This window comes from Mesocricetus auratus, unplaced genomic scaffold (genome assembly GCF_017639785.1).
Source record: "Mesocricetus auratus isolate SY011 unplaced genomic scaffold, BCM_Maur_2.0 Super-Scaffold_100009, whole genome shotgun sequence".
NCBI classification, from domain to species: domain Eukaryota; kingdom Metazoa; phylum Chordata; class Mammalia; order Rodentia; family Cricetidae; genus Mesocricetus; species Mesocricetus auratus.
In genome coordinates this window covers 6782845-6796193 of record NW_024429193.1, presented here as the reverse complement: position 1 = coordinate 6796193, position 13349 = coordinate 6782845, and the positions used below count along the sequence as shown (strand labels likewise).

Below are 13349 nucleotides of genomic sequence, written 5' to 3'. Positions count from 1 at the left end.
GTTCAGTAACTTTTAGCTTTTTATTAATATCTTATTGTAAGTTATTTTTATGATAAGGGCTATTAAGACTATTTAGTGTCTAAATATTGCTATTCTGATACCTTTTTTCTTGATATTTTCTGAAAAATTTTTGTGGTTCGTTTGAACGAAATAAACGTGTAGATTTATTAGTTTTTCTCTTTTGCCTTTAGGTTGAGGAATGGAGTAAAGTTCTGTAAGGTGCAGAAGTTTCCCGAGGTAGGGTGTCACTTTCACCTGTTTATAAAACGTGATGTATTACTGTCCCCAGTAAACTCAGCATGGCTGGAACATGGAGTAGCTATCCAATGACTTGTCACACACTCCTTCAGGATCCGTCTTCGGAGGCTGGGTTAATAGTCACTAGTGCTGGTGAGCATGTCATCAGACTTGCAGGGTCTTGCAGGTCTGAAGGTACAATCAGAAAGCAGTCACGCTGCTCACTCTGCCACATTGAAAGGATATCTGGGTTCATGTTAGAATTCAGAATGATACTTAACACTCCTACTTAAATAATACAGATACCTCAGATACTGTATTTTGGGATGAGCCAGGTATGGTGGCTATGCAGATCTCTTTGAGTTTGAGGCCAGCGTGGGTCTGTAGATTGATCGGCCAGCCATGACTACATTGATAGATGTTGTCTCGTAAAAATGAAAAACAACAACAAAACACCCCAAACCCAAAATACAATATTTTAAAATAAACATTTAAATTGCTATGATTTTATTTGATTGTATGCCTCATTTTCTTGCTTATAAAATAAAACTTTATTTTACCACTTGTAGTCTTTTCTGATAGTTAATTTGGACGTCTAACTATACTTTGTTTTAGATTTTGTGTATCCACCTTAAAAGATTTCGGCACGAACTGATGTTTTCTACCAAAATCAGCACCCACGTCTCCTTCCCGCTGGAAGGGCTGGACCTCCAGCCATTTCTTGCAAAGGATAGCCCAGCCCAGATTGTGACATATGACCTACTGTCAGTCATTTGTCACCATGGGACCGCAAGCAGTAAGTGCCAAGCCTTGACATTTGTTTTGGTTTTAAAACATGGATCTGAGTTGACTGCTTAGTTAAGTCCCACTTGACCAAGTGAAAAAAAATCTAAAACCAACTTTAAGTCCTTACTATTAGAAAATGTCAGACTAATAAACATTTAGGAAGACAGTCAGCTAGTTCAAACAGGTACCAGAAATACAGATTAGCTATCTATAACTTGACCTTAGAGGCAAACATCTAATGCCTGCCAAATTCAAGGCCACCCTGGGTCTAGCATAATAATAAAAACCCAGAAACAGATATTGGGGTTCAGATGTCAGGCTGAAGATCAGAGAAGCAAAGCAGCTAAGCCAGTAGATGTCACCTCTACCCAGCTGAAATGGCAGTCCTGTCCCCAGAAACCCTCATAGTTCCTGTCTCCTCCTCCTTGTATTCCTTTCTCCGCCCAGCCATAGCCTCCTGTCTCCACCTCCCTAGTGCTGGGATTAAAACTGTGTGATCCCAGGCGCTGACATCACCTTAGTGTGAGCTGTTTCTTTTAGGACTGGATCAGTTTCATGCAGTCAGTGTGGCTTTGAGCTAACAGAGATCTGTCTACCTCTTAATCCTGAGTCCTGGGACTAAGGTGTGGTCACCACTGCCTGGCTTCTATGGGTAGATAGTATGGCTGCTTTGCTACTGTGATCTCCAGTGGCTTTAATAAATCATAAACTATATGTTACCATACCTGGGTAGCAGAGTCAAACAAAGAACTTCCCAAGTTTAACGCAATGATGATGTAAGTTGCCTTAATTATGATCTTCTCTCCCATAAATATGTACAATTGTACAATTATTATATGTCACAGGAAGCATTTGTGATGTCAAATTTTAAGACTCTTAAGTATTTTCCCTAGAATATTTGGAATAATAGAAATTAGTTATAAGAACAAATGGTAACAGCTTTAACTGGGTGGGTTTTGTACAGGGTTTTCAGAGCTACATGGTCTAAGGTGAGTGTGGTGGAACACACCTATAATCTCAGCAGTTGGGAGGATTGTCATTTCAAGACCAACCTGGGCTACAATAGTGAGACCTTACCTCAGGACTACAACAGTGAGACTTTACCTCAGGACTATAGTAGTGAGACTTGACCTCAGGACTACAACAGTGAGACTTTACCTCAGGACTATAGTAGTGAGACCATACCTCAGAACTACAGTAGTGAGACTTTACCTCAGGACTACAGTAGTGAGACTTTACCTCAGGACTACAGTAGTGAGACCTTACCTCAGGACTACAACAGTGAGATTTTACCTCAGGACTACAGTAGTGAGACCTTACCTCAGGACTATAGTAGTGAGACTTTACCTCAGGACTATAGTAGTGAGGCTTTACCTCAAAACAAAAGTACAGGATTAAAATTCCTGTGCTTTCTGTCCTCCAGAGACTGTGCCGGGTGCAGACTGACACAGTAAAATCACAGATGTCATGTAGGTGTGACATGTGGCACACTAACAGGCTCTTTTCCTTGCAATACAGGTGGGCACTATATCGCCTATTGCCGCAACAATTTAAATAACCTGTGGTATGAATTTGATGACCAGAGCGTCACTGAAGTTTCAGAGTCCACTGTCCAGAACGCGGAGGCCTACGTCCTTTTCTATAGGTGATGAGGAATGTCATAACACTGAAGAACACCTCTGTAGGGATTTGCACTTCTGAGACTTGGGGGTTTATGCGTGAGGATTAGAGTAAGACTTACAGAAAGATCTCTGTTCAGAAAATGATGAAGTCAGACAGGCAACAATACATTTTGTTTTAGAAAGATTGTTTTTTGTTTGTTTTTAGCACTGAAGTTTAAAGGTTCACCTAACTTTATTTTATGTATGTGGGTATTTTGTGTACTGCAGTTTGTAGAGGTCAGAGAACAACTCCAGGAGTTGGTTCTTCTGCTGTGTGGGTTCCGGGAATCGAACCAGGTCCTCTGATTTGCAAGCCACCCTTATCTGCTGAGCATTTCACTGGCCCACGATTAGCTTTTTTGCTTGTTTGTTTGTTTTTTAATATAAAGTTGGAGTTAAGAACATGTCTCTTGAAGTTCCTTAGGGCTGATAGGATCCATAGTGATAGTACGCATTTTAGCCCTAACAAAGGTGGAGGGGCCTCTGCCTGTCTAAGGTAGTAAATGTTTGACATTAATGAGTGCTGTCCCCACAGGAAGAGCAGTGAAGAGGCCCAGAAGGAGAGACGCAGGATATCCAACCTGCTGAACATAATGGAGCCCAGCCTCCTTCAGTTTTATGTGTCTCGACAGTGGCTAAATAAATTCAAGACCTTCGCTGAACCTGGCCCTATTTCAAATAATGACTTTCTCTGTATTCATGGAGGTAAGGAGTGCTGTGTGTAAAACAGGGACAGAGGGTTGCTGTTAAATAATTTGCACATTAGGAAAGAGCCAAGAGAGAAAGAATTGGAGAGTCACCATTAAAAATGACCTTATGTGTTGGGCGGTGGTGGTGCATGCCTTTAATCCCAGCACTCAGGAGGCAGAGGCAGGTGGATCTCTTGAGTTTGACGCCAGCCTGGTCTATACAGTGAGTTCCAGGACAGCCAGGACTACACAAGGAAACCCTGTCTTGAAAAACTAAAAAAAGAAAAAAGAAAAAAAAAAAAAAAGAGAGAAGAAAGAAGGAAAGTGCTTGCCTTGCTTGAGTAAACTCCTGAGTTAGTCTTTAGCACTGTGAAAGTTAGCCTTTGAAAGTCCTATAAAGAAATTAAAGAGTAAAAATTAAGTGCATTTGTTAATTATTATTACTTATTTATTTATTTTTAGGTATTCCTCCACGAAAAGCTAGTTATATTGAAGACTTAGTTTTAATGCTGCCTCAGAACATTTGGGATAACCTCTATAGCAGGTTTGTTCTTGAAATCCAACGGGATAGTATCATAAAACAAATTGAGAGTAGTTACAAAAGTGTTGGGTTATGTCACATATACCTATTTGGTGCCTATGAAGAATCTTCTTTAATTTATTCATTCTAAAGTATGAGGAGGAAGACTTCTAGTTAATAGGGCTCTAGTCTAAGTAATGGGAATTTTTATGATTATCTGCAAGATATGTTGCAGTATATAACTTTATGTACCTTATTTAAAGGTTGTCACATTTCCCCAATACTAAATTTTTCATAGTTGTACACTACAAAAATGGGATGTTCTTGTTCCCAAATTTTAAGCTTTGAAATGTTATTTCCATACTAAGCTTTTGAAATTAAATATTAGAAATGCACTCAGTGAGTGCTTTTTACTTGTGCATCATAAGACTGCATTTGATTAACATTTGCTTGCATAACTAAGAATTGTTGTGCTAAGTTTTGAGCCCCCTTCCTTACTGTCATCTAATGCTGTAGCAGACATAGCTATAAGAGAAAGTTGAGGTGTAGATAAGGCAGGGTAGGTGACACATTGATAATGCTGTCTGCCCTGAGAAACATAGCATTGGGTTTTTATATGACTTTTTTGTATTTTACTTTAGAATTTTCCTATAGGATTTATTCTTTAAATTTTTCATTATTTTTTGAAAGTTATTTTGTGTATGTGTGTTCATGCTATGGAGGTGGAGATCAGAGGACAACTTGAGGTGAACAGTTCTTTGATTCTGTCTCTTGGGTTCTGAAGAACAAACACAGGACTGAACTTATTGTAAGGCCCGCTGAGCCATCATGCCAGCCTCAGGACTTACTTGTAACCGGCAATTTGCACACTGGCTGAAAAGGCAGAGACAGTTTGCTAGGACACGAGCCTGCTCTGCAGTTGTGACTTTCGCTCTCCACTTGATGCTTAGGTATGGAGGAGGACCCGCTGTCAACCATCTGTACATTTGTCACACTTGCCAGATCGAGGCAGAGAAGATTGAAAAAAGAAGAAAAACTGAATTGGAAATTTTTATTCGGGTAAAGAAGTAACACTTTCAAATTGTAAATGATATAAGATAGAGATGGCGATCAGACAGTTGTTAGTGAACGATGGTGAGAGAGTTGCAGTGGGTGTCAGGTCCTGCCTGCACAGCGTGACAGGCCCTGCTTAGTTCTCCACAGTTCTAGGCCCTGCTCACTTCTCCACAGTTCTAGGCCATCCTTAGTTCTCTATAGTTCTAGACCTGCTTAGTTCTCCACAGTTCTAGACCCTGCTCACCTCTCCACAGTTCTAGGCCATCCTTAGTTCTCTATAGTTCTAGACCCTGCTCACTTCTCCACAGTTCTAGACCCTGCTCACTTCTCCACAGTTCTAGACCCTGCTCACTTCTCCACAGTTCTAGACCCTGCTCACTTCTCCACAGTTCTAGGCCTGCTCACTTCTCCACAGTTCTAGGCCTGCTCACTTCTCCACAGTTCTAGGTCCTGCTCACTTCTCCACAGTTCTAGACCCTGCTCACTTCTCCACAGTTCTAGACCCTGCTCACTTCTCCACAGTTCTAGGCCCTGCTTAGTTTTCCACAGTTCTAGGCTCTGCTCACTTCTCCACAGTTCTAGGCCTGCTCACTTCTCCACAGTTCTAGGCCTGCTCACTTCTCCACAGTTCTAGGTCCTGCCCACTTCTCCACAGTTCTAGACCCTGCTCACTTCTCCACAGTTCTAGACCCTGCTCACTTCTCCACAGTTCTGTTTCTCTTCTTCTGGTGCATGCTCTTGTGTTTTCTGTGCATTTGCCATTGCAAGAATTCTTACTCTGCATATTTTATGTTTTCTTATTAGCGTTGTCTGTAGTCTGTTCAGGCTGCATCTGGTCATGGTTTTGATTGCTAAAGGGAGCTGCATCTTCGTTCTCAAAGGGTCTGGATCCTCAATAGTCTAGTTGTTAGATTTCTGTAAGGTTAAGTTTTAACGTCTGGTTAAAGATTATAGAAATACTGAATAGTATCTAGTCAATTGAATGTTGGATCCTAAAAGGATTTTCCATGTTGTGCCTTCTGTGAATTGGCCTTATTGACAAATGTGACCGTGGATAGAATCTTTGCATAGGATTCGGTTGGAATCATCCTGAGAAGTTTTGTTGAACCTAAATGGTCAGCGTCCCTTCAGGATACACACAGAAGGAAGAGAATGCTACGGAGGGACGGAGGGTAGCTGAAGTGACCCAGCCACAGGCAGCCCTCGAAAGAGTGAGAAGTGGTCTCTCTAGGTCTCCAGAGAACAGTGTTCTGAGCATTTTGATGTTGGATGCTTGTGTAAATAGACTTCTTAATTGGAATAAAAACTCAGAGTCAGATATAGAGGGAAATGCTGAGTGATCAGAGAGAAGGAGCAAGCTATAGCCATACCTTACCTCCTTAGTGTCTCAGCAGACAAGAGAGTGAGTTCCTGTTTCTCCCTGCTTATATCCTGTTTCTGTCCAGCTACCTCACTTCCTGTCTGTCTGCACAGTCCTCCAGACCTTTATGGTTAGCTAGGGGCAAGCTCCATTCTCTGGCTTTCAGACATTTGTGCAAGCGAGATGTCACCACATGCTTGTCTCCAGAGCTTTGAGAAAAGAAATTCCCTTTGCAGTTACCAAGTTTGTGGTCATTTATCATGGTGACACTCTATAGCAGATGCATGGGAATAATCTCTCATTTCTATTTTTTAAAGACAAGGTCTTTTTGTTGTTGTTTTTCAAGACATAGTCTCTGTGTAGCCCTGGCTGTCCTTGAACTCACTCTGTAGACCAGGCTGGTGTCAAATTCAAGATCCAACTGCCTCTGGCATGTGCCACTGCCGCCTAGTTTAAGACAAGTCTTTATGTAGTCCTGGGTGGCCTGGAACTTGCTGTGTAGACCAGGCTGCCTCGATTCACAGAGATTTGCTTGGTCATTCCTCCCAAGTGTTGTGGTAAACAGAATGTGCCAGCATCCTTAACCTAATGTCACTGTGGTTTTCTAGATCTCTTTGCTCCTGTCTGTGTAGCCATCATTTGTGTAATTACAGTTTGTAACTCAATCATATAGCTGAGTTTAATCATTTTAGCAGTATTTGAGCCCTTAATTGCACTTTCCCAGTTGGTTCCGTGATTTGAAAACACAGTATAGTCAAGGGACTGACTGTATCAGGGGCCAGTCCCAAAAAAACTGCTTTCTCCCTTTGGAGCTAACCAGTAAAGTAGTAGACGCTAGAGTCTGACTATCAGAGCAGTTTTTGTGAGTGTCAGTGTAGGAAGTTACAGGTGGGTTTTCTACATCTTTATCCACTTGTTAGCATTGTAAATTCTAGAGATGGGAAAACAGGTTACTGATTTCCAGTTTGGGGCATATACCACATTATGTAGAATACCCTCAGGTCTGCAAGCTGTTGCTGTGAGGTACAGAAGTTGAGTCTTTGACAGGCTAGCAGCGTTTGGGTGGTAGCATTTGGTGAGACAGTGAACCTTATGGATAAGAGCCCTTGCTTGTCTTGACTTCTCTGCATAAGATGAGTCCATGGTCAGAAGCAATGTAGGTGAAATCCTGTGGCAGTGATCTTTCTTTGAGAATTTCATACATGCATGCAGTGTATTTGCAACGTTTACCCCAGCTCCTCCGTAGTCTACCCCTACCCCTCACCTGTTTTCTCTCTCTCTCAACACATGGACTGTGTAGACCAGACTGGTTTTGAACTCTTAGAAAGCTGCCTGCCTCTACCTCCTGAAAGTCCTAGGATTAGAGGCATACTCCACCACTCACCCACCCCTTAAAAAGAAATAATCCGCCGATTCCAGTTTCTGCTTCTCGTATACTCATGGGTGTCAGGCTGTCCATTGTAGTATGGTCTACCTATTGGGAAACAATATCCTTAAAGGAAACTTTCTTGGGCTGGAGAGATGGCTTGGAGGTTGAGAGCATTGATGGCTTCCAGAGATCCTGAGTTCAGTTCCCTGCAACCACATGGCAGCTCAAAACCATCTGTAATGAGATCTGGTGCCCTCTTCTTCTTGTGAATCAGAGGGATCCAACTGGTCACCAGGCTTAGTGGTCACCCAGGCTTAGTGGCAAGCGCCTGCCTAGATTTCTTTCTTATTGAGACAGGGTTTCTGTATCTCAGGCTGTCTTTGAATGTCCGCTCTTCCCACATTTACCCGCAGTGTGTGGGGATTATACGTCACCATGCACAGGTCTTCATTTCTTTAGAACCACCGTATGTAGACCCAGAAACTTTCCTATCCTGTTTTATGGTTCTTGTGTAAATAGCTTCTGAGTGTCCCCGGAAGATGCTTGCCCTCAATGGACTTGAATTTGGTTAGATACGAAAGGGTCATGAGCAGCTGGGCATGGTGGATCATGCCTGTAGAGACATCCTTTGGAAGGTCTGAGCAGGGTGTCTGGGATTCAAGGCCACATGGGTTACATGAGATACTTCTTAACCCTCCCTTTAAAACAGCTATAGGAGAGGACGAAGTGCTGAGTCAGGGTTAAAGAACTTGAGAGCAGTGTGAGGAGCTGAAGTGCTCCAGACAGGTCTACCTGGGTGGAGTTAAAGACAGGCTTGTCGGGCATGGGAGAGACAGTCACACAGACAGTTGTAAGAGTGTATGCCTGTGTGTGCGCTCATGTACGATCATTGCAGAAACCTGAGAATCAGGAGTGTATCGGTCATTTCTGGGCATAACTGGAAGTTTGCTCACTGATTACATGTGGAAACAGGGACTAGAAGCAGTCAGCTCATGGAGCTCTTCTGAACTAGGACTGAGACCTTTGGGGCTAGGTGTGGAGCACTCTTCTAGATTCAGTCCCTAGACTGCATAAACATGGGTGCATGTGTGTAACCCTAGCACTTGGGAGATAGGAAGATGAGACCAACCTGAGACAGATCCAGCTGTCTTTAAAAAAAGAGAAAGTGGAGCTGGGTATGTAGCTCAGTGGTAAAGTTGTTGGCTAGCAAACAGTTGCGGGAGAGTGTAATGTCTTCCAGGATTTTTTTTTTTTGTAATTTCATGTGTGAATACAATTTAGATCATACCCACATTTTCCCGCTGTCTGCAGCTCCATCCGGACTTCCCTCCCCGGTCACGGGTTTGATTAGACTTAGTTGAAGAATCAGGGCTGTTTAGGTGCCTCTGTGGGGAAAGACTCTTGGTGCCAAGCAGGTGATCTGAGTTCTCACGTGGTGGAAAGGAAAGAACCGACTTCTTCCCGTTCTCCTTCCTCTGCATGTGTGCAATGGCATGCACCAGGGCAGGGACACACGTGTGCTCGTGTCCGCACGTCTCACACGCACGTGCACACACACACACACACCATAAACGTTTTCACTGAAGAGCTGTCCTTACCTAGGATATGTCGACAGGCAGGAGATGCTGCTGTAATTGGACCAATTCCAAATGCCCCTTGTTCTTCGGAGGGAGGCCTGTTACTCACATGTCTTCTTGTATCAGTGCTTGTAGCGCTTGATCTTTCCTTTTTAAAGTTAACCGTGGGGAAGTATTTTAAAAAACATGAAGTATTTATTGGATACTTTGCCTCAGTCCTCTTGTCTTCCCCTGTTATTTTATGCTCCTCTTTTGCATGTGCTTGTTTTATTTTGAGACATAATCTAGAGTCATTTATTGACAGACTACACTCTGTATCCTAGAACTAAGGTAACCTAGTGTGTCAGTCTTAATGTGTGTGTATGCATGTATGAGAAATTGCCTGTTAGATGCTGCAGGAGAACACTGCAGGTTCCAGATGCTAGGTGCCTGATTCTCTCTCTCAGCTCAACAGAGCGTTTCAAGAGGAGGACTCCCCGGCCACCTTTTACTGTATCAGTATGCAGTGGTTCAGAGAGTGGGAGAGCTTCGTCAAGGGCAAGGATGGAGGTGAGCGCTTAACTGAAAGCTTATTAGATATCTTCTTGTTTATTAATGTTATGAATATTAAAGATTATACCAGTGAACAAAACAAAAAGGACCCATGACTTCAAGGAACTTATATTCTAGTTTATAGTCTTACTGCTATGAACTTATAGTTATTACTTATGGCAAGAATAAAAGAAGTGAACAAAACATGTCTGTAACTTTAATGCCAGTAGCTAGAGAGGTGGCTTGGCAGTTAGGAGCCCACGTTGCTTGTCTGGGGACCTAAGTTTAATTCTCAGCGCCTATGTCGGTCAACTCACCACTACATGCTACTCCAGCTCCACGGGAATCTGGCACACTCTAGAATCCACTGGCACTAGCACACAAACCCCACACGTACAGATTCATAAGTAAAAGTAAAATTAATCTTAGTGCTGAGGTGGACATTTGTGAGTTCAAAGCCAACCTGATCTACATACTAAGTGCTGTGTAAGAGACTTTATTTTAAAAAGATCACCCCACACACACACATAGAAAAAAAAAAAGAAAAAAATTAAGATACTATACAACAGGATGGTGAGTAAATTATAGTTTATCCAATACTTTTTTTTTTTTTTTTTTTTTGGTTTTCTGAGACAGGGTTTCTCTGTTGCTTTGGAGCCTGTCCTGGAACTCACTCTGTAGACCAGGCTGAGCCTCGAACTCACAGAGATCCACCTGCCTCTGCCTCCTGAGTGCTGGGATTGAAGGTGTGAGCCGCCAACGCCCGGCTATGTTTTGTTTTTCAAGACAGGGTTTCTCGTGTAACTTTGGAACCTGTCTGTCTTAGAACTTGCTCTGTAGACCAGGCTGGCCTTGAACTCAGATCTGCCTGCCTCTGCCTCCCAGGTGCTAGATTTAAGGAGTGTGCTACACTGCCTGACCACAATGTGGACTTTTAAAACTAATTATGTATAATAATTTGAGTAGAAGGCATGCCTTCAATCCTAGCACTGGGGAGGCAGAGGCAAGGGTATCTGAGGAGTTAAGGGCAGCCTCTTCTACAGAGGCTGAGGCCAGCCAGGACTATATAGTGAGAATGTATTTCAATACCTCTAGAACTAGTACTACTAATATTAATTTGAAAATAAGATGTTCTTGATATGTTAAGTTGATGCAAAAAAGTGTATATTATTTGAATCCTTTGGTTTATTTTTCAAGTTAACCAACATAGTGATGGACTTAATTATGATATTTTCAAGCATGTATGCATTATGCTTTCTTCTCTTAGTCTTCCTGACTGCCCTCTTCAACTGCTTTTTTAAACGATGTATTGTGCAGAAGTGAAAGACCACACAGATATTAAATCCATATGCCTATTTTCTGTAAGATTTTAGTAATTTTTCTTCCTTATGCCTGCTGGCAGCTTCTGAGAATGGACAAGTACTGTACTTTCATGGCCAAAGAAAAAAGGCTTCTTGATATTTCATTTTATACTGATATTGGTTTAAATAACCAGTTTGGAACTTACTGAGAATTGTTTTTTATTATTATAAAGGGTTTTTTTGTAGCATTAAAAAATACTTGATCTGCAGTTCTCAAATGAACCGTTAAGAAATTGTTTCTGTTAGGTCTTGGTGCTGAGTAACCTCTCACCTTTATTGGTTGTTTCGGGTCAAATGAACCCAAGCCCGAGAAGACACTTAAAATAGATGGTATTTGTTAAGAACAGCCAACTCGGTTACATTGGCAGTCCTCAGTCATTTCAGCTATAAAACTGCATAGTTCTTTTCAGCTTTTCTTTGCAGTGTTCATCTTACAGTTCCTTCCTCCTTTGATTTAGATCCTCCAGGCCCGATCGACAACACGAAGATTGCAGTCACTAAATGTGGTAACGTGACGCTCAAGCAAGGTAACTTTGTTCCGTACACACACACACACACACACACACACACACACACACACACACACACACACACACACACACGGTATCATGCAGCCCACACTGGCTTTGAATAACCTACGCAGCCGAGAATGGGTTTAACTTGTGATCCTCCTGTCTCTACCTCCCAAGTGTGGGGGTCGCAGGCATGCACCGTCATGCTTTAGAAACCTTTACTTTTGACAATTTCTGATTTAAGTCCTAACCAGCTATCATGCTATTTTTTTATTAACCTAATTCAAGGATATTCAGGTTTAGAGTAGACCACAGGGTGTGAAAGCAGTGTTATTTGTGGGAGGTTTTAGAGTTGCAGGTAGGAGCTAGGGGTATGGGTCTCTAGACATGTAAAAACATTACACGTTGTTCTTGTTCTGCAATATAGACACTCATGTCTGTAAACACTCTTCTTCCCACACATTTCAGGTGCAGACTCTGGTCAAATCTCAGAAGAAACTTGGAATTTCCTGCAGTCCATATATGGTGGAGGGCCTGAAGTCATCCTCCGGCCTCCAGTTGTTCACGTTGACCCTGATGTAGCACAGGCAGAGGAAAAGATTGAAGTGGACACTCGATCTCTGTAGTTTTGAGGGCACAGAGCTCTAACAACGCACACACATTCGAAACATTCCTTAAAGCATGTCTGTCTCTTTGATTTTCATCTTGTGTCACATTTATTTCTTTGTACTGGGCATTATGGGCGGGTATGTGAAAATGTGTAATATAAGTTGGTAATATTTAATGTTAATTACCATAATGTCTTTCAGTGAACTGTTTTGAAAGGAAAGGGACACTTGGTAATTAGGTTCTCTGACCTTTGTCCCACACGCAGATCCAGGTAACCTCCTTAGCACTGTAAATACTTCTTGAAAATTTTTTCATTGCCCTAAGTCATCATAACTGGCCAGTCTTTTCAGTTCTCAAAAAAAAACTAATTTAATTATATAATTTTGACATGGCTTTGCATAGTAAGGAGCCTATTTTTAATTTAGAGTAGTGGTCAGAAAACTGTTAATTTCCTAAAGCTCAGGAAACATTAGGGTGTTACTTATTTTGCACTGCAGCATAAAATATTACATATTGAAATTTATAAAATGTCTTTTGAATGTAACAGGATGTACTTAGTTTGAGTGGAATTTGTCACCAGATTATCAGTAACTTATTGCCTCTTATAATGTAAAATGTTAAACTTTAATTCTATAGACCTGAATGGTATTCATTAATGTCAGTAACTAAAAAATAAATCTTAGTTTTAGGACACTTTTTATTTTGAGAGCATGAAGTATGGAATGTGTCAAATGAGATTGTTGATAAAGCTGAAACAACTTGCAAAATGATTTTTTAATGAAATGCATAAAGTGTTTCTGAATCCTAGAGTATGCACTGCTGTTTGCTTGATTATGTGATGTCAAAAGCTTAACTATATTCCAAGTCCAGACATGCCAGGTGACACTGAGGATGTGGAATGGCTTTGTTTCTGTGTGGGGTAGCCTCACCATCTAAAAGCAATGCTGTTAAAACTCACTCAATAAAAATGATTTTAAGATGTATAAACTGAATGTGAAATTTATGGGATAGACTTTAAAATAAGGGCATGAAGTTATGTCTTATTGAAAGCATGCAACAAAGTTCTTTGCTATAGTCAAGT

At 41.5% G+C, this 13349-nt stretch overlaps 1 protein-coding gene across 4 annotated transcripts in view; it reads left to right on the top strand.

The window, feature by feature from the left end:
* The window catches only part of Usp33 (ubiquitin specific peptidase 33), a 55078-nt gene extending 41823 nt beyond the window's left edge, over window positions 1–13255 (top strand). For all 4 annotated transcript variants that reach the window (XM_040751593.1, XM_040751594.1, XM_040751591.1 and 1 more), the window contains exons 16-24: window positions 192–237; window positions 853–1033; window positions 2542–2668; window positions 3220–3389; window positions 3836–3917; window positions 4844–4952; window positions 9702–9804; window positions 11606–11674; window positions 12128–13255. In XM_040751593.1, the coding sequence (XP_040607527.1) occupies window positions 192–237; window positions 853–1033; window positions 2542–2668; window positions 3220–3389; window positions 3836–3917; window positions 4844–4952; window positions 9702–9804; window positions 11606–11674; window positions 12128–12285 (1045 nt within the window). In that variant the 3' untranslated portion in view covers window positions 12286–13255. The remainder of the gene's footprint in view (window positions 1–191; window positions 238–852; window positions 1034–2541; window positions 2669–3219; window positions 3390–3835; window positions 3918–4843; window positions 4953–9701; window positions 9805–11605; window positions 11675–12127) is intronic.
* Window positions 13256–13349: the final 94 nt, after the last annotated feature.